The sequence below is a fragment of the Ambystoma mexicanum genome, chromosome 14 (assembly GCF_040938575.1).
Source record: "Ambystoma mexicanum isolate Mex_15411 chromosome 14, UKY_AmexF1_1, whole genome shotgun sequence".
Classification (NCBI taxonomy): Eukaryota; Metazoa; Chordata; class Amphibia; order Caudata; family Ambystomatidae; genus Ambystoma; species Ambystoma mexicanum.
Window position 1 is genome coordinate 173,086,358 of NC_090940.1, and position 23,803 is coordinate 173,110,160.

General features: G+C 44.4%; 1 protein-coding gene across 9 annotated transcripts in view; it reads right to left on the minus strand.

The window, feature by feature from the left end:
- LOC138527573 (carbohydrate sulfotransferase 8-like) overlaps positions 1–23,803 on the minus strand; it is a 426,404-nt gene that overhangs the window by 256,463 nt on the left and 146,138 nt on the right. For all 9 annotated transcript variants that reach the window (XM_069638838.1, XM_069638839.1, XM_069638834.1 and 6 more), the window contains one exon: positions 9,009–9,092. Coding sequence is in view for 5 of the 9 variants with exons in the window: in XM_069638842.1 (XP_069494943.1) it covers positions 9,009–9,058 (50 nt within the window). In the remaining 4 variants the exon portion in view is untranslated. The remainder of the gene's footprint in view (positions 1–9,008; positions 9,093–23,803) is intronic.

Below are 23,803 nucleotides of genomic sequence, written 5' to 3' on the forward strand. Positions count from 1 at the left end.
ACTCAGCTTTTCATCCTTCCGAGGTCGATAAATGAGCACCACACACCGTGGGTAATATTAGGCAGCGCTCAGATACCTGATGGTTCGTAGCACTATATAAATGCCAAATTATTATTATTTGTGTCCTTTGGTTGATTCTGGCCTGAAGGGTCTCTGATGCATGTACTTATCTATCTCCCAGTAACAATGACACAGTCCAGACGTTGCATAATCTTCTCAACATGCACGACGTTGCAATGGTAGATCTTGCCCTCTATGAATGAACTGCCTCAAACTTGCTTTCAAAGGACAGGGGCAGGTGCAAAAGAAGCCTGGCCTCGATGTGACTACCATGGAGACATGGCACTGCATAACGGAAAGCTAATATATGCATAGGTAAATGTGTGCTAGAAGGGCATAAGAGCGGTTCTGCTCCTCGGCTCCAAAGTCAAAAGTGAGGTTTCTTCCTTTGTTGCCAGTCAATGGCGCCATTTTCGCTTTCGCATCAAGACACCGCATGTTGCTTCTGTATAACTGGTTAACTGTCTTTCAATAATCTCACTAAATACCCTCCCTTCAATGGATCGTAGATAAATATACATGTTTACGATGACTCCTTCACTGGACCAGAAGGCCCATCGCTCAATGTGACTTAATTCTTCTGTGGCCAGTGGCTGTAGCTCTGAAGTGTCGGTGTGTAACAGAGGAGCCAACAAGAGGTGGCCAAGGGGGGCCTCAGCCACCCTTATAAACAATCTGCCCCCACCCTAACCGGCCCACCAGCCTCTGTGTTCGTTTTGGTGTGCCATGCACTTGCGCGTGCCAAGTGCCATGCACTTGCGCGTTCTCAATGTCACTTGGCCTAGTAAGATCGGTTTTGTTTTGCCTTGTCGTGCTCTGAAACACTTGTGTACGAGCGCGATAGAATAAAATATCAATATCAATACCCCATGATTTCCAGTGACCTCATCAGGCCACCCCTATGAAAAATGTCTGGAGGCGTCGCTGGTAACAAAAGATTATCTTTGTACAATTACAAAATCTTCATACTCACGACAAAATCATGTAAGCAATGTAAGTGCTTGTTCGGACTGACGCGTGACCTAAACATACTTAAATAATTGGCTCGGCACTCCTACGGATGACCGGGCTTGCACTGAATGGTCTATGTATGGAACAATTTGTACTTTGCTTTGGAGTTAGGAGAGCCCCAAGAGCAGGGATTATACAAGACGAGCCTGACATGAAAAACGAGAGTATTCAACAAGCAATTATGGACCCACCCACGAGCTGTCAAATATATCCTCTTGCTGCAATAAGTATTGTAATTCAATTTGTGCCGCTAGGTTATGACCGAAAGGTTACATTGAAACATACACCAAGAAGTGTGAATCTGGTTGCACGGAAGACCAATTTCTGGCATGAGAAATCAGGAAGGCCGCCAAAAAACAGGAAAGCAGTGGGAATAATTCTGCCAAGGTCTGTCAAGATGAGGAGTCTTGAAAGATCCAGGTTGAAATTGGCAAATATCAGTTTGCTTTCTTTAAGCAATGATCGCTTTTCAGCAAGAACTAACATCGTACATGTTTTTTTAGGTAATGATGTACTGAGTGTCAAAAATAAGCACTTCTAAGTCTTTAAGGATTTTTTCAGTCTATACGTGTGATTATAACCCTGGGAAGTGACATGGCACTCCCTCATTTGTCAATTTCCTGGTCATACGAGCAGGTACGGTGCACAAAAACAATAAAAGGTTCTGAAATTGGCCAATGAGAGTGGCCAATGAGAGGGGAGCCGTGTGACTCTTCCAGTCATGCCCACCGGAAGGGTGTCAGCGCGGCGCTTCCTCTCATCACGGAAACACTGCGCTGAGAGCTCTGCCTCCCACCTTCACCATTAAGTGTGCCCTGGCTGCACCTTACAGAGATGGCCAGGGCACAGCGAAACCCCTGCTCCCCTACTCCCTCCTCCTCACCTTTTGAACGAGGGGCGATCAAATCTTTGCCCGGCCACACCTACCAGATGCGGCTCGGCTTCTCTACATCACCGCTGACTGCCATGAACTCACTTTGTACCTAGAAGCAGCCTGTCTGGAATCTAAGGCCTGCCGCTCCCTCTTCATCACGCTGTACATGGTTGCTAGGAACTAGCCACTCCAGGCAGATTTTGTTTACCCCTCCCCCTCGCCCCAAAGAGTCAGAATAACTTCATAGTCCAAGCCCTCTGGCTGTACCTGGAGTACTGGGCCCGTAAACTTTGTTAAACAGCTTTGCTGACAGGGCGTTAAGTAGGGCTTTGGGACCCATAACTCCCAGTATGGCCCTTTGACTAGGTCTATAAAGCTTAATTAGCACAGGGATTCAAATAGAGACCTCTTCTCTGCCAATCAGAATGCTCGCAATGCAGTCTACAATCGCTGGTATAGCCCTCATTACAAACATTCTACATGATCTTCTGCTCGACAAGTAGCACAGAAACCAATGTCTTTAGTTGTGAAAAGGCAGAGAAGAGCATGTACAGTTCAATTCCCAAAACTAACAAACAGCTCTGAAATAAAAAATGTATAAAGTTAATTGTTACTAGTGCCATATTCTATCAAACATTACAAGTTGCGCGTGTGCTCATTGAACAACAATAAAACGTTCCTTTCTGGTTGCACAAACCACGTGCTAATAGTCCTATAGACACCGGGAGGGGTATTTATCACTTGGGCTAATTGCCCTTCCCCAAATTTTAGCCATCAGCTTTGCCTCAGCCAATAACCCCGCAATAATGACCTTTACCCCGGTCCCTAAGGCTTGAATATATAGTACGAAAGAATGTAGGTGACAAGCTGTGTCATGTGGTCTGGCTGTTAAGATTCGATTATTGAAGGACTATGTGGTTAAAGGGTCTAAGAATGTACAATGTAGACAGGATTTCAGGTCCAAGTCTTTAAGTCACACAATGTGTGATCTGAGGCAAAATCACTCGAGCTTCGTGTGTCTCAGGAGCCTGGTTTTATGTTAAATTGTAATTAAAGGAGCACCGAATAGAAGATTTGGTATTCGGCTGAAAACCGAATAGTTGGGCAGAGTATTCCTCCGAAGCCGAACACAGCGCCGAATAGTTTCCTTTTTAATCCATGAAGTTGTGACAAAATTATGCTTCGTAAATTAAAACCACACTTATAAATATGTATCCCGATTCTGTATTTTATTTCTCTTGTGCATTCATGGGTGATGCTTCCATGTAGCCCAAATAAGTGGGAAGAGCCTATGACAAGCAAACTCAAATGTACAATCACTGGGGGTTGGGGGTGTTGCCTCACCCTTTCTAAGGTTTATTGTGGGCCGACCCATTTTTGCGTTCTGCCTCTAGCAGTGCATTGCAACATAGTGATTACAGTAGTTAGCACCCTGCCGATACCTAGAGCGCTACTGAATGCAAACCTTTCATATGTTAAAACCATCACATAGGTTTTCAGCAAGTGAATTAAACACTGAAGTAGAGACCTACATTGTCCTGCTGAATGTTTTCAATTACACAATGGATGCTAAGTAAATTATTTTCTTTGCAGCTTCATGATACTGAAGCTAGCACTCCACCCACTCTCCACCCACTGATGTACATTCCTGCTTGCTTTAATTTGGCAAAGCATGTTTTCTGTAACCCTTCGTTTCTTTTCTGGTAAATGCAGATGAGCTGCCTGCCCCTATAAACTCTGGGTCACCACACTGCAGTACTATTCTGTTTTAGAAATGTTTTGAAAGCTTTACCTTATCACAGCTGCTATCTCAGCGACTTTACACAGTTGCCTCCCAGCAAAGCAACTTTCCAGGAGAAAGAAAATGTCTCCCTGTAAATAAAGCTCAACTGGGTCATCCGACCCAGCCCTTTAAGATGAGGTAGTAATACTATGAGATGACTGGGGATGTGGAAGTTACTCAAACATCAATAATCAAAATGACTCAGGTAGTTGGCAAAAAGTTTGACTGTTTTAATGTCAATTATCTAAAACAGGGAGTACAACGGACATCAGAATTCTCACAGCATAGTCTCAATGATTTTCATAAAAAAACATCATACTTATAGTAAAAACTCATCATTGATGATGTTGACCTACATATTTGCTAACGTCATCCTACGTGGCAAACTACAAAAACCTATTGAAGAGAGTGATTGGGTCTAAGGGAACCTCTGAGTATACTTTCCATACTAGTCTAAGAAACTGATTGGCTCCTTAACATCAGGTGGGGCAACTAGGCCCTCCCCTCAAACAAGTCACTATGAACGTCACTAAATACACAACGTCCTACTGGTTACACAAACTATAGGGCCCTTAATTACATGGCCCCCTACAATTGGTTGGGACTCATACATCCGTCAGTACTTTTCCACCTACGTTACCAGCACGCAGGCTAGACTTCCAGGTGCTGGTGATCTGGTCATAACCATAGCTTCCCACCAACTAGCATATCATATATCATCACCCCAGTGGTCTGCTGTCAATTAAGGCTTTGAACTTGTCCTTGAAAATGTTCTTTGCTCTAGAGAATTCAGGGGAGTAGAGGCACGCTCTGCCTCCCTGCGTAGGTGTGGTTTGTCATTTTTGTTCAGCTTCATCCCTCCACGTGACTGAAGACCACACATTTTAGCTGTGGTGCATTTAAAATACTATTTTTTAATGAACCTCTGACGTTTTCTTGTTTTTGTCCATATCTTCTGAACAGGAGTTTCGTTCTTTCACACAGTTGTAACTAATGTCTGCTTGCCCCAGCCCTGAGCAGCCTTGGCTTCTTGGTGCTCATCCAGCCTCGCCTTTCTGAGATTCACTCCGGTAATTCCATTGCTTTTCAACTGCGACACACTGGAAAAAATGCCTTCCTTTTCTGGTCCAGCTCTGCTATAACACGTAGTGGAAACATCCATTCTTTACTCACTCCTATATATTTATTTACTTTATTATTTATTTTATTTTATTCGAACTAGGCGCTGGCACTTAAGAAGTTGGTTACAATTAATTAAGGTTCCAAAAGGACGTACATTTGCATAGTAGTGAGTTCAGCTGTTGCATAGCATAAACATTCGGCGGATAACATTTGCATAGTAGTGAATTCAACAGTTTGCACATTCAAGAACATACATTCGGTGGATAACTATTATTGCATTGGTTGAGTAAGCTTAGTATTTGTCGTAGTATTAGTAAGGTTGTCAGTATTGGTGCAGTCGGGCAGTGTGGCAGGGTGATTGCATAAGGCAGCCTGACCTAAAAAATAAGGTTTTTTGGTTTTTTCTAAAGGACCAATAAGATGTCTAATTTCTAAGTTGCGAAGGGAGTGCGTTCCACACTTTGTGTGCAATCACCGTAAAGCACGCATGTATACATTGGTGCATTCTGCAATCTTATTCACTACTTAGCTAGCCTCAAGAATTCTTCTTCTGCTTGCGTTTCTTTGCATATGTACACGTGTAAAATGACATGATGTCTTCATCGTTTCTATAGCATAAGTTTCTTCATCTTGAGCCCAAGATGTCACTTATCTTTGATACTCTCTTGATGCCTTATAGAATATATATACATTCTCTTGTCTCTGCATCTCTTGTACATCAATCCGGCTTCGTGTGTGACGTCACCATTCTTCTCTTTCATTCATTTCTTCTGCTTCTTCTGGGATTTCATTCAAATGGCCATCATACTGTCTCGTATGCAGGTATGGATTTCTCAGTGGGAACCTTGCTTCCAGGATTCTCCTTGGTATCTGTATTTTTAATGGTACTGCACGTGTCTCACACTCTGGTTCCCAACATATAGGCAATATGGGCAAGATGGTTGAGGTGGGGGTATTTGGCTCCTTCTCTACAAAGCCCTGACCTATCTATCCCTTATTCCTGTAACGCTGAAAAGAGTAAAACATTTCCAGGACTTGGGAAAGGAAAATGGATCCCCTTTCCGTCATAATAGACACTACAAATACACAGTGTGTCAAGAAATGTATCTGCACTAAAGGGATAGCATGCAGGGCTGTAGCTGCAGCCACCCGGTTTTGTGTTTTGTCAACAATTGACAGGGACAAAGAACCCTCCTGAGTTTCCAGCTCTTTTTTCTGCTTCTTGCACCTCTGTGAGTTGGCTTTAAGTGCCCAACAGAGGACCCAGCATGGAAATCAATCAGCATAAACAATGGCAGAATACTCTGAGAAGCCAAAAAGACGGGCAATCTGCTGATTATCAAAGCCGAATATCTCTTTTATAGCTGGAATTCATCCGAATACTTAAATCGAAGCGGAAATTTCGGTACACCCCCAATTGTAATACTTGAAATCAACACTCCCTTATTTAAAGAATGCAATGGGTCTCATTGTGGCTTCTAGCTACTCAAATCCTACTCCTTGTTATCCTACTTGATGTGCAGGACAGTTGCATATGTTGATCTGGACTCTACCCAGAGCACTCCTTGGGAACTTCTCTCCAATGACATGTACTTGTCAAGCGCAAACCTCACTCGAGTGCTTTTTACCTTTCACTACAAAGATGAAGCAATCTCACAGTAAACACAAGGTATTCAAATACCCAGATAAAAGCCAAAACCTTAGGGGAGAGAATCACTGGGTGTGGTGCTACTGACCAAATGGACTCTCTGTGAAAACTAACATACTTCACCACTTCATTGTGGGATACATTGTTTAAAAGCAAATAGGTTTTAGAAGACTAAGAAAACTAAGACTGATTAGTGGAACACAGACAATCAACCAAAAGGGGTTCCGAAATGCAAGGATCATAGGCAGAAAAAGGGCCTCTGCAGCGCTTTAATCTAATGACGTCTAAATAGGCTAGACCTTTGCTATGTGTCAAGATCGAACGTTCTGAAATTGAAATATTTCTGGAGGCTGCCTTTCCAAGTGGTTAAGAACAATACAACAGAATGTGAATGTTGTATATGTATGGCTTCCACAGGAAGCCATTAGAAACTATTTCCTATTCTGAATGCTGTTTCCTCCGACTGTGACGTCATGGCAGAGGATTATGGAATTTGTTCAGTCAACTGCTGTGACTTCACGGCAGGGGGACACCGCAATTTTTCTTCTTTTAAGGTTTCTTTAGCTGGTGGAGCTGGGTATTTTATGAGTTGTTAGCATCTGCCTCATGCATTCCCTGTACACCCCATGCAATGCTGGTCTGTGGGGACAACACCGAGGGTGGAATAGGGACACAGGAGGGGCAAACACAACATAAAATAATGCATCGGCTGCTTTCAACTACTGGTTGTATTCTACCACAGGGTTCTGAGTGACATCAACAACTCGAGCTTCGCTCCTTTTGTCGATCAGATGCCACTCGGAACCCCTCTCTGAAAGATATTGCTGTAGTTGATAGCTAACCATCTATAAATGTATAAATCTTTCACCAGAGGTGGAGCTCGGTTTTCAGACCTTTTGTCTGCTCCTTTTTTGTAGACGGTATCAGTTTGCTCTTTAAAGAGAAACTTTTTTTATCCTAGCTTTCACTTTTCTGACCTATTAGCATCTTTCTTTTAAAAATAGGCCAAATGTGGTGGACTGAAGGGGAAGGAGATGGGGAATAGGCCTCGCTGATTCCCACAAGATTGGTGTTTGCATGCACTTCTGGATATGCCATACATTACCCGCATAGAGAGGGAGGGAAGCTTTCTTCAATTTAAAATGGGAAATCCGGGAACGAGAGCCAGACAGGGATCCTCCTGTGAAAAAAGTTCAGCCAGCCAAGGATCAGCCAAAAACCAGGCAAATAAAGAAATGTCCATCAAAGCAGCAAAAAGTCAGAGTTCTTACTGCTGTCCTCTGTGGCTGCTGGATCTTCCCCAGAGCCCATCTGAGTGCTCCCTCAATTCGCAGCTGATTCGCCATGAGCACACCAATTGGCATCAAGACATTCTACATCTTGAATGCTCTCAAGGTTGAGCGGACCATCGCGCTCCACTATTTTCAATGCCAAGCACTTCAGCATGGGGACTGCTCTCGTCAGCTGGTAGTGTGTGGACTTTGAGGGACGTCTCAGCGCCAAGGGTCCCTGTGATTGTTGCCATGATGTCCACCTCAAAGACTGTGGTTCCTAAGGCAATTTCCAGAAAGGAGTTGCACAAAACCCATCTGATAGCACCAGTCCACAATGTCCTTGCAGAAAGTACTTTCTGGGACAGACAATACGGAAAGCAAAAGACAGATGGACTGAACACAAGTCCAATGTAAGAACAGCAAATGACAAATCACCTATTTTTAGACACTTTCGAGACAACATCACACCATTGCAGAAATGAAATGGGTAGTTCTTGAACTAAATTCGAAAGGTTTACACACTGAACACCTTTTTTGTAAAATGTAAGTATATCTAAATAGACAACTATATGTAGAATAAATATTTAAAGAAGTATCTTCATAAATGTAAGGTGCAGAGGAGAAACGGTCAACCCTGACACACGGATGGAATAAGTGAAATAGGAACATGAAATAAGTTCGCAGTTGGCTAACTCCCATGCCCCGCACACTATCACAGGCCCTCAAAAAAGAGCCAAACATTTAAACAAATTCATGTACTTTTCTGATGTATTTCAGGATCATTTGATGACAACAGACTTTCCATATATGGTTAATATCACAAATGTATCTTGAGACATTTAGCTTAACATATAATTAATATTTTATTCTTGCGGCCCAACACGCTTCCAGAATAACATTTTATTCATCAGGAGTTCATAATTCCAATCATTTCTATAAGGTAATATAAATAGCATAATTTTAAATTTTAGACAGTTTTTCAACATCCACGCATCAAAAAAAGTCATTAGTTACAATTTATAAGTTAGGAAACACTATGGTAAACTTCTCCACAAAATAAGAATAATTCAAAGTGTGTATATGTTTTCAAACAACCCTTATTTAATAAAAAACAGATGACTAGTTAATTAACATTTTACATATCAGAGTTGTATCCGCTCTTTCTACAAAAATCCCTCTACCATATTAGTATAACCTTCAAAAAGGCTTAGTTCATCCTAATTAACCATAACTCACCTTTTCGTGAGAAGTTCTGAACTCCTTATGCTTGATTGTATTCTCTTCATATACCTTTAAATAAAGGCAGTTCCATATATTTTTCTGTGTAAACATAAAAAACGAATTCACTTAATCATGTCAAGCATCTATGTGTAAACACACATGCTATCTAATGTATATCACACCATTGCACAAAAGAAATGGGTAGTTCCTGAACTAATACAGCCTCTACATAGAGGAGAAGACATAGCAAAGAAACCTGCACAACGTGAACTGCATTGTATTTATCATCTAGATGCAGTGACCCCTCTGGGCATGAACAAAGAATTCTATTTGGGTCCATGCCTTTAGACACCTATACATATGGGTGTAACCAATAACCAGGTCTTTGACCGAGAGTGGTATAGTCTAGAATATGCTTAGTTACCACTGAATGCACAAATTGAGTATGGTAAAGACTATTAGATTGTACACTCTTATGAGGTAGTTTGAGATCATTTGATAATACCATAATGTTGGTTTGATGTATTACGAGACTGCTAGACACCGGAAAGAATACCCTTCAAGAGAGATGAGGATATCATCAACTACATAACCAAGAAGATTTGCACTGATATAGATTACTAAATTGTACACTCTCAACAGTAAGACATGTTTTCTTGTAAAGTTGAAAATATTGATCGATATGTTTAAGAATCATGTAATTAGGGATGAGATCTCCTCAGTACACTTGTTTTTAACTTTATACTTTACACTCAGGGTAGTATAAGAATGTGGTAACCTACAACACACTACTTGAAAAAGGTCAGGCTCACGGAATAGAAAATAGGATGAGATCCTGTTTTTATTACCAGATACATTCTTTTGGATTAACCTTACTTTCATCCTCTGCTAGGATAACATTTCCATAGGAGAGTCCTATACGATAATAACAGGCACTTTTAAGTCGAACATTGAGGGACCTGATAGGTGTTCTTACTATTGGACTTCCTATGGAAACTCATTCAGTTATTTGATTTTGTTGCGATAAATCATGTTTGCCATGCATAAACGGGCTTTAAACTTAATTATTAAGACTCACAGTGAATATGTCGAGCGGCCCGCATTTTCTTTACATAAATGAGACCATTGAAGTCACAACAGCATGATGTCATCGCGCTCACAAGATACACCGCTTTCTTAAGCGCCCATTTTGTTACACAAGGAAAACAGACGGCCGAGGATTCACACAGTAGTCTTACACAACAGTTACTAGCAACTCTGGCTACAATTAATGGGTACGCTTTAAACTCTTCACTGGATAACTCGATCTTATGGGAATTGCGAACATTTCCTTTTTCAGGACCCTAGGGACACAATTAAGCTTGAATACCTATATTTCACTCTTTATGTGAAACATGAGGGGAGTCCTTCAGGGGCATTTCCTGTATATCTATCACTGAACAACAGATATAGCCATATAGAGGTGAGTGTTTTTTCCTCGTTTAACAAGTATATGCATGAAGTGGTTAGACCCATAGAGACACACCATTGAAGTGGGAGAATGGAAGACCAGGCTCCCGTCCTTCGCCTCTCGCGCTTGGCCTAGAGGGTCACGACCCAAACACCCGCCACGAGAAGAGTTTGTCCATTTGCCAGACGACCAGATACCCTGGTACAGGAACATACGGATGTGTCCATCTGCCTGCCCAGCAGCCCGCACTGGCCATGCCGACACCTGCGGCACGGATCAACTAGACTAAAATCTACACGTCGTTAGAGATGCCATGACGACCTAGACAACGGGAAGCACATCTGTACAAATGTACACACTGGACATTCCCACACCAACCTACACGAAGAATATACTCAGTGCTATGACGTAGGCGACAGGCATATTTACGGACGTGCATCTTTATTATTTTTACATAGGCTTTCAGAATGCAGAAACGCAAGACGCGTCATGAACTCTTCTACTAGCTTGCTCACGCTTCTCTTGAAACCAGTTACCGCCATGAGAAGTATAATGAAGACAATACTGGTCATGAAATTATATGCTCCTATAACCTAAAGCACCTGTACACCAAACGGACAACTTATGCACCAGGCCCAAGGAGGCCTCAAACAAGAGCTCCCGTGGACATTAACAAGGCAAGAGTCAGTTGCTGATCCTGCAGAATGAGCTTGGCGAAGCAACCAGCCAAGGTCGCAATGTTGCAAACCTACGTTCCAAGAGCAAATCATCAAAGGCACGATGTTGCAACCTCGTACTCCGCGCACCAACGTTAAAGTCACCCCGACAAATTAAACCAGACGCGCAGTAGAAAAACAATATTAATTGTGCAGAATTCTGCCTCTTTCACGGTCCCTCCCCACGTGACCAAGCCGAACCTGACGAGATGCCAAACCCAGGAGAACAGAGGCGTCTGGATCCCTCGCTACGAGACACTGGCAGATACACTTGAAAGGCTCAATGGACATCTGCAACAGTGGGAGCGGTCCCCCGTCCAGCTATGAATAAGTCCTCACATTGTCTGCATGTACCCATAGTGAAACATTGTTACAACTTACAGGTACACCGAGAGCTGGGAACGACGGTGGTCCCAGGCTGGGAAGCTCACGGGCGCACCAATCAGAACATGGGGCTCTTATCACTGACGCCAGCAAATTTAGCCAATCCTCAGGAGTCTTCATGTAACAATTCTCATGTATCTAATTGTAGGGACAACCCAGATATACCACCTGACTACACCTTGTCCACTAATATCATTTTCTATATGTGTGCTATACTAACCCTACCACTCGAACACCCAATTAAGAGTGGCGATAGGTTTTTTGTTAACTTTCTGAAGTGACGCAAGTAGCGCGTCATAATACCGTAAAAAGGGCCTGCGAGCCCCACGATTGTGTGTGTGTCAGGACGAACGCGTACGCTCCTTGACCCATCCCTGCCGTTTTGTCTAATAAACAGCAGAGTCACCTTGCTCCTTGTGTGCGTCTCATACTCTATCTCATCTCATCTGGGATATACACGGGAGGAGTTGGGGCCTCCCTGCCTGGAGGTCCGCGGACGGCCCGGCCGACCCCGGCAGAATTTCCCCCCCAACAAGTTGGAGGCACTGCTGAGATCTGTTTAAGATCGACTTTTTATTTTTACTTTTTCCAGGCACTCCCATTGCGAGGAGGCCCGGCGGCGTGGCCCCCTCTGCCGTTGCCCCCTTCTGAGGACTACAGGACCATCGCGGAGCTGCGAGAAGACCGGACAGCGCAATCCGGATATTGGCCCTCGGGAGCCGGTTGAGAAATATCCCGCCCGCGGTTGGCGAGTGTCCAGACGTGGTCCAGACGAGGGGAGGTGGCGAGCCGCTTGGAGGGGTGCACGCAGTCGAGCGGCCCTGCATCGAGAGAACTTGGTGAGCATGACACGCACAACGAGCAATGCGAAATTGTGAGGGAGGGGGAGGGAGTAAATAAGGGAGGAGGGAGGTATTGTATAGATGCGCGGCGAAGGTTTAACAACTGAGTGTTGCTAATGGAATGAATAGGTGACGAGACGAGTGCGAGAGCAGTCGGCTACGTCACGCAAAAAGAGGGGGGCGGAGCACGAAAACATCACGTGTGGCCGCTCGTAGACACTGATTGGCCTAAATCGCGACTAACGTGTAGGGGTGGGTGTGTGTGGTTTCCTACGATTTGACATTTATTGATCAATGAGTAGATGAGGTTCCCTATTGTTCGAGCAAGAAACTCGATAGGTAGATGACGAGGTTCCCTATTGTTCGAGCAAGAAACTCGATAGGTAGATGACGTTTCCCTGTAGGCGGTAGCTAGTTACATAGTTGCCCAATACGGAAGATAATTGGCTGGTTAAGCCCTCCTGTTGAGGGGCGTATCACACGCGAGGCGACGCAGCGTGCGCAGTCCGGTTATATTATTGATGAGATTACCTTGTTCCAGGAGAGACAGGAAGACAGCTGTAGGGTTAGCGGGGTAGATTGCAAGTGTATTTTGAACTTAAAGAACATAATAAGAATGTACCAGTAGCTCGAAGAAATCGGTGACGTCACCAGTAGGAATTTAATAGGATATCGCGAGCACAAGGAACTTTGGGTTTGAGAGTGATGGGGAAGAGAAACATGATAAAGGAGCGGATACGGAGATAAACGATAAACGAGTGGATCGAAAGAGGAGAAGGGGAAAGGGGCGTGGCTGCGCACGGAGAACGCCGGCCACGGCAAGTGTAAAAGGGGGAGGAGAACGGGGAAACAGGACGACTGTATAAGATCGTCGTAAGGGGTACGCAGCCGCGGGGGGCTGTGTGCGCTTCGGCCGCAGGGGGCCGTAGGGGAAGGAATATAATATAACATCATACATATATACATATATATTTGTTTTTATTATTATTTATTTTTATTGTTATTGCATAATTTGTCAAAGGATTGTCGTAAGTCCCCACACTTGCGGGGCAAGGTAAGCAATACAAGGTTATATATTGTAAACTGCTAGTAAAGGGAAGGGTAACAAGGGGAGTGCCACTATGTCATACGGGAGAGGGTCGGGAGGGTGGGGGAACACCCTCACTACCCCACTACAACACATATGCACCACACTGCCACCACATAGGGAGAAATTAATTAAGTACAGCATAGAGTGGACCCAGGGGACGGACAACAAAATGTTAACACCATGGCCGCCTAATGGTAGTTTCGATCCATATGCCCAACATTCACTGCTAAACCATCTGCACAATACATACAAGGGGAAGAAGTTGGCAAACCATGTGGAGGTGTTTAATTTATGGAGGATGTTCCAGGGGTCCCGACCAGGACCAAATGGAATGTTCACTATGGGGGAAACACCGGAAGAAAAGGAGATTAAGAAAGAAGGAACGGATGGGGAAAAGGGGTGTGAAAGGACAAAGAATACGGGAAATGAAGGAGAGGGAGGAGAAAAGATTGATAAATTAGACAACATAAAAAAGGAACCGAGCAACGAGATACCCATAACACCGGGAGTGAAAACAGGGGGAGAAGGGTTGTACCCTTTAAGAGAATTAGGAGAAATAGAAGGACAGTTAAGGGCGGCTGAAGGATACTCGAACCCGGCATACAGCCCTCCACCATATGTGGCTCATAGGAAGATGACAGTGGGGGAGGGGAGGATTGGAGAAGAGCAGATTGTAGAGATAGGACATGATGAGTGGGTAGCTGCACAGATATTATTAAAATTACGGGGCTCACTAACGGGAGAAGAGAGGGAGGCAGTAAAGAGAACAGACGAGGATAGTACAAGGGAGAGTGAGATGAAGGGGGAGGAGCTATTACGACAAAGAGAAGAGATTTTGGAGGAAAAATTGGCAAAGCTAAGGGATGAGCAGAATGAATTAATAAAACAGCTTGAGAAGGAGGAAAAAGAGAGAGTGAGGAAAAAGAAAGAGGGTAAAGACGAATTGGACAAATTAAGGGAACGAAATGAGGAGCAAAGGATAGAAGCTGAAAGGGTAAAAGCAGCAGCAGACAGGGTGTCAAGAGTAGTGTTGAGAGAAAAAAAGAAGGAAGAAGAAGATAAAGAAAGGGAAATGGAAATATGGAGGAGGAGGGTAGTATCAGAGGCAGCTAAGAAATATGAAGAGGGGAAAGCACTAGAAAGAGAAAGGGTGAAATGGGAAAGGAAGAAAGAGGATGAAAGAATATTGGAACAGATGAGCAACGAAGTAATGGAGGAACTAAAAAGGAAAAGAGAGGAAAATAGTAGGGAGATGGAGGAGAGGAGTGAAGGGGAAAGAGAAGGGAGTAATAGGGAGAGTGAAAAATGGGGGGATGTATATAGAAGTAGAGAAGTAGCAACAACATCGACACCAGGGGGAGCAGTTGGTAACAAAGGAAGAGGAGAAATGGAGCTAATAGACTTAGAAACAGTAACAGTAAAAGGGAAAAAGGCAGAGTGGGGGATACCATTTATGACTGATTTTTGCAGTGAGGAGGAAGAAGGAGTAGAGAGGGGAGGAAGAAAGAGTGAAAGGGAAAGCTTAGATAAGCTGTACCTCACTAGAACAAACATAGACTCGCCATGGATCAGTAAGAGAAGGGAGGAGCTAGAACGAAGTGAGGAGAGGGTGCACCAACTAGTGGAAAAACAAACCCATGAAGCCACACTATCGCCATCTCCATCACGCCCTCCCCCATCGCACCCTACATGCTCAACCGCCACACGCTCGCTGCGCACAATAAAGCTTGCGCCCTTCATGGACGAATTGACTCCCTATGCATGTCGGCTTAGAGACCTCCCTAGCCGCAGGCAAGACAGACAAATAAACATACCCATATTAAACACAGGAAATGACGAAAAAAGGGGAAAGGAAGAAGAGGGAGGTAGGAGCAGGGGTAGTAAGGAAGAATTTGAAGTGGTAAAGGAAACGGGGGAAGAGGAGGGGTGTGAGGACTCAATATTATGGAGCGTAAAGGGTGACACAAGACACAACTTAATGCCACTGTTGGAGAGAGGAGGGGTTAGACCGCAGTATGTACCTTGGAAGCATACGGATAAAGAAAATATAAAATGTAGGCTCCCATCACTAAGTGGAGGTGCGGGTAAGTGGATATATGAAATGGAAAAACACACCGCAGGACAGAAACTAGCAGTAGGAGATGTGAAGGGCCTGTTAATATCAATATTAGTGGATAGAGCGGACGACATCTGGAAGAGAGCGGGATTCCATGGGGTAACAATAACGAACACATCGCATGATGGGGCGCCATTTGCAAACTGCAGGCATGCGCTATGGCAGGCACTGAGAGTACAGTACCCAGACACATCAGACATAGGAGCAATTACTTCCCGTAAGATGCGTGAGAATGAGGATCCTGTTGATTATATCCAGGATATTCAAGAGAAGTGGCGCATGGAAACTAGAGAACAATGGGATAAAACACCAGCCATATTTTATCATATACTAGTACAAGGGCTCCCAGAAGGAGTTCAGAAACAACTAAAGAAAGTAGTGGGAATGGAAGCAAAACCGTGGCCAGAAATACAGCTGACTATAGTACATCACTGCAGGATATGGCAAGGAAAAATGAAACAAAAGGAAGAGGACAGGAAAACAGAAGAGGCCAAACTAGTACAGAAAAAACTTACTAAATACACTATGGAAGGGGCACTAATAACTACGCCCACACCAATGGCCCAAAGCCCCACACAAGTAGTGGCTGCACAAGATCCAGCTCAAATAGCACCCCCACAAAGTATAACACAGCAAGTGCCGCCACTGCAATTACACGCACCAAACGTGGGAGGAGGGTACCCAATGCAAGGAGCTGGGTATTATAGTTATAACAGAGGGAGAGGAGGATTTATGAGAGGGAGAGGATACGGATATAATACCCAACAGCAGGTGGGGGGACGAAATCCCTACCCCACAGGGCAACCGGTATACCAGGACAACACAGGGAGCTTCCCATGGCAGAGTAGGGAACCACCCGTGTGTTGGAGTTGTGGATTATTAGGACACATGTCACGTACGTGTAGGGTCAGGCCAGGAACACCAGCATGGAATGAACAGGCACAACCTAGGCCATCACAAGAACAGCAGGGCATACAACAACAACAAATAATGCAACAACAGCCACAAACATATTCACTGCCACAACAACAAGTAGCGCTAACACAGCAACCCCAAACTGAACAAACGCAATTAGGTAGGGTGACGGTCTTGGGACACAACCCTTACACAGGGAATGGCCAATCATTGTACCCCCAATAGGACAGCCCACAGACGGCCTTGGTGTGTCCCATCCTGTCAGTAACACCTAATAGTGCGGAGGAGCCACGCATAGAGGTAACGATAGGTGACAAAAAGTTATCATTCCTTGTTGACACCGGGGCAACCCGGTCTTGCATAAGGGAAGGTAAATTTAAGATGTCAGGCGAAGCCATGAACACCCAAGGATTTTCTGGGGCTAAAGGGTTGGTTCCTTTTACTGATAACGTTCCTTTATCTATCGGAGATTATGATCTGTCAGTTCCACTTTTGTATTATAGTGCCTCACCAGTAAATATACTGGGGAGGGACATAATGAATAGGTTAAATATGACAATCTCCTTTACAGAGGATGGTATAATTTGCTCTACTCCAGGGATTAACATGCTAGCAGCACGACAGATTATGCAAGCATACTGCGGACAGACAGCGATTAGGGCGGAACCAGTAGATGGCGAGCTATTCCAGTATGGAACAGACATGGCATTTGCATGGATGCCAGGGATAGAAGGGAAAATATGGAGGAGGCCAGCAGCTTATCTGTTCCGACCAGAAACACCTGTTAATGAACAAGAAGGAAAGATGTTTGTAATGGACATTGAGAGCATTATTGCAACAGCTGAGTATATTGCTGTGCACGCCCAAGACAAAGAAGGAAGAGCATGGAGGGCAGTGATAGCACTAGCAGAAGGATGTAGGTTGACCCAGGTGTCAGATGAGGAGCTGTTCTCAGAAGAAAAGGAGGAGGGGGAAATGGTGTTCATGATGAGTGTAGAAATATGGCTAAGAGTGGCTCACAAACAAATAGCACAGGAAATTGCGATGGCACTTGAGGCACCTGCATGCACCCCAGTCCCTTTCTTTAAGGAGGATATGTCAAAGGTGCCCAAATCATTATGGACCATTAGCCCTTATGACGTAGGATGCATAAAAAGCATAGGGGGTGTACGGATAAAATTGAAAAAAGGTGCCATACTACCAAGAGTAAAGCAGTACCCACTGTCAAAAGAGGCAGATGAGGGCATATATGAAACTATAACGGCCCTTATAAACAATGGCATATTGGTCCCCTCAGAATCACCATGTAACACGGCTGTGTACCCAGTGCGCAAGGCTAAAGGAGGGTCTTGGCGCTTCATACAGGACCTCAGGCCCTTGAACAACATAGTAGAAGCAGAATATCCAGTAACAGCAAACCCGGCCACAATATTGTGTGGCATCCCAGCAGAAGCATCACGATTTACAGTAATAGACCTTAAAAATGCATTTTTCTCAATACCATTACACTCCGACTCACAAGATTTGACAAGTTTCACTTACCGAAATACAAAATGGAAACATACCAGGTTACCACAGGGGTATTGTGAATCACCCTCAATTTTCAATAGAGTAATACAGATGGATTTGGGTAACGTTGAGGTGGAAAGCACAGTGTTACAGTATGTGGATGACATAATAATTTGCAGTATAAATGAAAGTAAATGTAGAGAGGACTCCTTAAAAATGTTGACTATATTGGCTGAAAAGGGGTACAAGGTAGACATGGAAAAAATACAATACTGTCAGGAACAGGTACTTTACATTGGCCAACTGATATCCCAACATGGAAGAAAGATTGCACCACAAAGAGCACAGGCCATCTCAAGCACTCCCATGCCACAGACTGTGAGAGAACTGCAGCAATTTCTGGGGCTGTGCAACTACTGTAGAGCATGGGTATTTGATTACAGTTCATACATAGGACCCCTGCTTGAGGGTTTGAAGGAAGCAAATAAAGGGGAGAAAAAGTTGGGGTGGACTATGGAAATGAGGGAGGCATTTGACGAATTGAAGGACGCGATATCAACAGCTCCAGTACTGGCATCCCCAGACTATGAGCGACGCTTTTTTATATTTTCACATTGCGACTCAGCAGTAATGAAAGCAGTATTGGCCCAAAAAACAAGCATGGGCTATAAACCAGTAGCATTTTACAGCGGTCACTTAGACCCCGTGATGTTAGGCCACTTCCCTTGCGAACAAGGTCTCGCTGCAGCTGCTTTTGCAGTAGAAAAAGCATCAGCGATAACCATGGGGTGTCCAACTACACTGTTTGTGGAACATGCACTATTTGCAATATTGAATAAACCCAAGTCCACACTAACGACACAAAGGGCATCAGGTTATGAGATCATTTTGTCTAGGGCTGAACTAGCGATTGTTAGATGTAGCACTGTTAACCCTGCAAGGTTCCTAGCAGAAATAATTGAGGAGGGAGATTACGCCCACGACTGCACCGAACTAAATGAAATATATTCATGTACTAGAAAAGTTGAAGAAAATGCACTAGAGGGAGGTGAGCTTTTGTTTATTGATGGGTCATCAACTATTGATCAAGGAGATGGGATACGGAGGACTGGGGCAGCAGTGGTAAAAATGATGGAGGCGCCGGTGTGTGTGGCTATGAAGTGTGTACAGTTACCACAGCATTACTCTGCTCAAGCCGCAGAACTAGTTGCACTAATATTAGCATTAAAGGAAAGTTTTAACAAACGTGTAACAATATATTCCGACAGTGCATATGTTACATCCACTGTCCACTCAGGGCTATCAAAATGGAGAAGAAGAGGGTTTAGGAGAGCTGATGGCACTCCAGTGCAACATGCCCTCTTGTTGGCTGAATTAATTGAAGTAATAAACGACCCCCAAGAGCTAGCCCTAGTAAAATGCACCGCACACACCAATGGTGAAGACCACGTCTCAAAAGGGAATGCAGCAGCAGACGCACATGCGAAATATGCTGCATACTTTGGTGAGATATGGAACCCCACAGACTCACAGAGAGGGAGAGGGAGGGGAATGGCTAGGGAGATGTTAATAAGAGAAGGGTACACCCATCTCCCAGCCACACAGATTATGGAATTACAAGCGGCTGCACCAATGGCCGAAAAGGAAATATGGGTAAAAAGAGGATGTACAATGTCACCAACCGACGCACTATGGCGCCAGGGTGGTACTGGGAAAGTTGTAATACCATTGGCACTTTTAAATACCGCCCTGAGCCAATTACATCACCCAGCCCATACAGGCAAGGAAATAATTGCAGCACGAATTAGAGAAGATTGGTTCTGTCCCGAGTTGAATTCTCATGTGTCAAATTTTATCAGCAATTGTCTCACATGTCAACAGTTTACGGCCGGTCATACCCTAAAAGTGATAAGAGGTACCATACCCCGGCCAGAAGGACCTTTTCGGCACCTTCACATTGACTATGTTGATATGATCAACATATGTCAAGGTAATAGGTATATGATTGTAGTAGTATGCCCATTTTCTAGGTGGATTGAAGCAGGGCCCTGTTCACACCCAGATGCATTTAGAGCAGCCAAATTCCTAGTAAGGGAGGTCTTCCCCAGGTGGGGAGTGTGCGAGGTGTTAAGATCAGACAACGGCCCGCATTTCGCAAACGAAATGTTCCAACATATCACAGCCCTGCTGAGCATAAAGCACAAATTTGCATGTGCATATCACCCACAGGCTAACGGTGTATGTGAACGCCTGAATGGCTTATTGAAGGAGGCAGTTGCAAAGATACAACAAACAACAAAGAAAAGTTGGTTGTATTGCCTTCCGTTAGCCCTATTCGAATTAAGGAACAGGCCAGGGTCCGACCACCACCTCACCCCACACGAGGTGGTTACTGGACGTCAAATGCGCCTTCCCCTAACGCCAACGTCAAGGGCATTCACTGACCACGAAAGTTCAGCGAGTGTACTAGGTGATGAAATGTATCAATATGTGTCATCTTTGATTACTAGTGTTGTGTTTGTGTCTCAACAGCTCGAGCGCACGCGGGGCGGGTCCACCAGAAATCAAGAAGAAGGCGCCAGTACAGAATTAGAAAAAGAGAACTTGTGCAAACTTGCCAAAGGTGACCACGTGCTACTTCGCAATTTCAATAGGAAGTGGAACGACAAAAGGTTCACCGGCCCACATCTGGTAGAAGACGTATCACCAAGAGCAGTAAAACCAAAGGACAAGCGTGCCTGGAACCACCTACATGATGTAAAGATATATAAACTGCAGACCCGCCCCAGCGCCAACGACAGGTCCATTGGAAGAACAGCAACAACATCCCCGACGGCGGAAGGAAGTTCTACCACAGACAACGACCCAATTCACTACCCAGCTACCCCAGAGACAACAACTGACGAAGAAAGGGGTGATCCCTACACTGCCCACCCCATGGTCACACGTTCAAAGAGTAAAAATACTTCCGCCATCTGAGCGCAAAAAACCCCCCCCCGCCCATTGACTCCCAAGGACAGTTGTAACTTAAACTGAAAGCCACTGGCCGCACAAATACACATGTAAACACGTGAATGTTCTCTTTTTCTCTCGCACATACAGGAACTGCGTATTATTGTATAATTGCAATTTAAACTGAATGTTCTCTCGCACAAATACACATGTAAACACGTGAATGTTCTCTTTTTTCTCTCGCACATACAGGAACTGCGTATTATTGTATTGTTAAGTAGAGAGCTAATTAACAAGTCCACTGTCCAGGCGTAGATGGTACTCCCAGACGATAATTACCCAGAAGAATTGTCACACCAATTTGTATACGAAATAAAAAGGCCAACATACCTAAAAAGAAGAAGGGTACGTGTCTACTACACAGCCTTCCTCCTGGCCATAGAATATTACATGCCCCACCTCCGCCCATACTTGCCGGTCCTAAGAGACCGATCACTTAGAGTAGCGTGGGAGCAGCTCTTCGCCTGGGCACTGAATGACTATTTGATAGGGAGAGCTTAAATAAAACAAAACTAACATCTAAAAACGAGCATTTCTGAGAATTTTTAGGCGGGCAACTTTAACGTCGCAAGAATACGCTGCCAGGACTGCAGCAAGGTAAGAGCAAAATGCCGGTGAAATTAGCAGTTGTAATAAAAATAATAGGGATTTTGATGATCACCGGATTTTTGGCTGCCTCTGTCTGGCAGTACAGCTGTGCTATCAATTTTATTGCTGCACCCAAACCTAATATACCCCCGTTCCTTGCTGCAACAGGTGTTACGTCAGGTGGTAGTAGTAACATTGCACCCAAGCAAAATAGAGTTAAACGCAGCACATACTCAGACAATAAAGGTATTGATAATTATGTACAAGATTCAGCACACGTCACAAACAACATATGGTACCAACACATGACCCGCATTGGTAAGCAGACAACTGAGGATAGCTGCTACGTCTGCTCATTAATACCATACGCCATGAGTGCTTCACGAACATTTGTTGCCACAGAAATAAATGAGAAGATAGCGCAGTGCATAATATACTTGGCACTGTTCCAGACGAAAGGAAGATTCCAAAGAACTGTAGTGCACATGACATGGAAAACACGAGACTCATACCCATATGAAAACAACTTCCTCAAGACCTACTTGAGTTATCACAAGACCAGTTTACATGCTGAAGCATTCAAATATATAACAAGTGGCCCTGCAAAAGGAGAAACACAGAAAGTAACACTGCAGTATTTACCATGTGATTGGTACGCCACTGAAGTTCCGGGTAAACAAGGATGCTGGGAGAGGCCGCTACTGACGATAACAGGAAAGGTGTATCTGGACAACAGCTGGGAGATAGGAGTGATTGGCAGCAACATGGTAACAAAAGAAACTATCTCAACCATCGAGACACACAATCACCGATGTTGGACGACGTGGATCAAGTATGTACCAATGCTCACGTGGGTAGAAGAAGATGAAGACCCAATAACGATACTACCGTTGACTGCGCCCAAGGTATGCTACCAGCATAAAGGAGAGGTGGACGTAGGATATAACACCAATTGTGCAAGTGTGACGGAGTTACCTGAGGGGGGAGCGGGAACAGCAGTAATAATGGACCATTATTGGGCCTGTGGAGAAAAGGCATACCATACGCTGCCTCCCCTGTGGAATGGTGTGTGCACAATGGTACACGTCAATGTGCCATCACTAGTGGTACCTAAGAAGCATGTCAATGTGGCGAAATTTCCTAGAATGGATGAAGGGGATAAGAGAAGAAAGAGATCTGCACCACTTCAGGAGGAGCAAGGGAACAGGACCAACAGCAATGACACTGTCCTAAATAGAAGAAAAAGACAAGGAGAGCCGCTGACAGGAAATTACCTGTGGGGAAGGTCGGAAACGGCACTAACATCAATACCGCCAGAACACAGACTATTTAGCAGAGCAGCAATGTTCTTCTCCTCAATAATACACCCGGGACTACAGGCTTACGCAAACGCAAAATGGCTCCAAATAACTAGATGGGAACTAATGATGACCATCAATTCTACAGTAAATGGGTTCAACGCAATAAAAGAGGAGCTGCGAGCTGTAAGGATGGTAGCACTCCAGAACAGATATGTATTGGACCTTCTCACAGCAATGGAAGGAGGAGTTTGTGCAAAGATAGGACAATCATGCTGCACGTTCATACCTGCCAATGATGCTGACAATGGTACACCGACAGAAGCAGTTTCGCAATTGGCCCAGATGCACTCCAAAATGATGGATGAAAGCAACGGTGTGAACAAGGATAAGAGCTGGTTTTCACTGTTATGGTCATGGATGCCATCTTGGCTGTCAGATGGACTGAAAATAATAGTGGGCTGTACTATATTGGCTGGAGCTACCCTGATCATAATTAGATTTTGGAAGGCACGGAAGGCACGCACTACTGACGAGTTGCTGGAAATGGTGGGAATGCACCCCTTGATGCCAACAGATGACGGCCAGCATACAGGTGTAATAATACAGGAGAGGGAGAAGCTGCGCACCCAAATAATCACCAACCATCTAGACCCACCATCAGTGAAGATCGAGAACCCAAGAAACCCCAGGAGCTACATAGGAAGATGGGTATACTGTACTCCTGGAGGTACCTGTGAATATATGTATTGGTCCTTTGAAGATCATGTAAACCACTATGGACATCTCGGAGGAATAACTAAGATATGGCGAGTAAGAGGAGATAACGAGAAGGATATGTTTGTGGTCGACAAGTCGACCAGAGGGGGGACTGAAGTGGGAGAATGGAA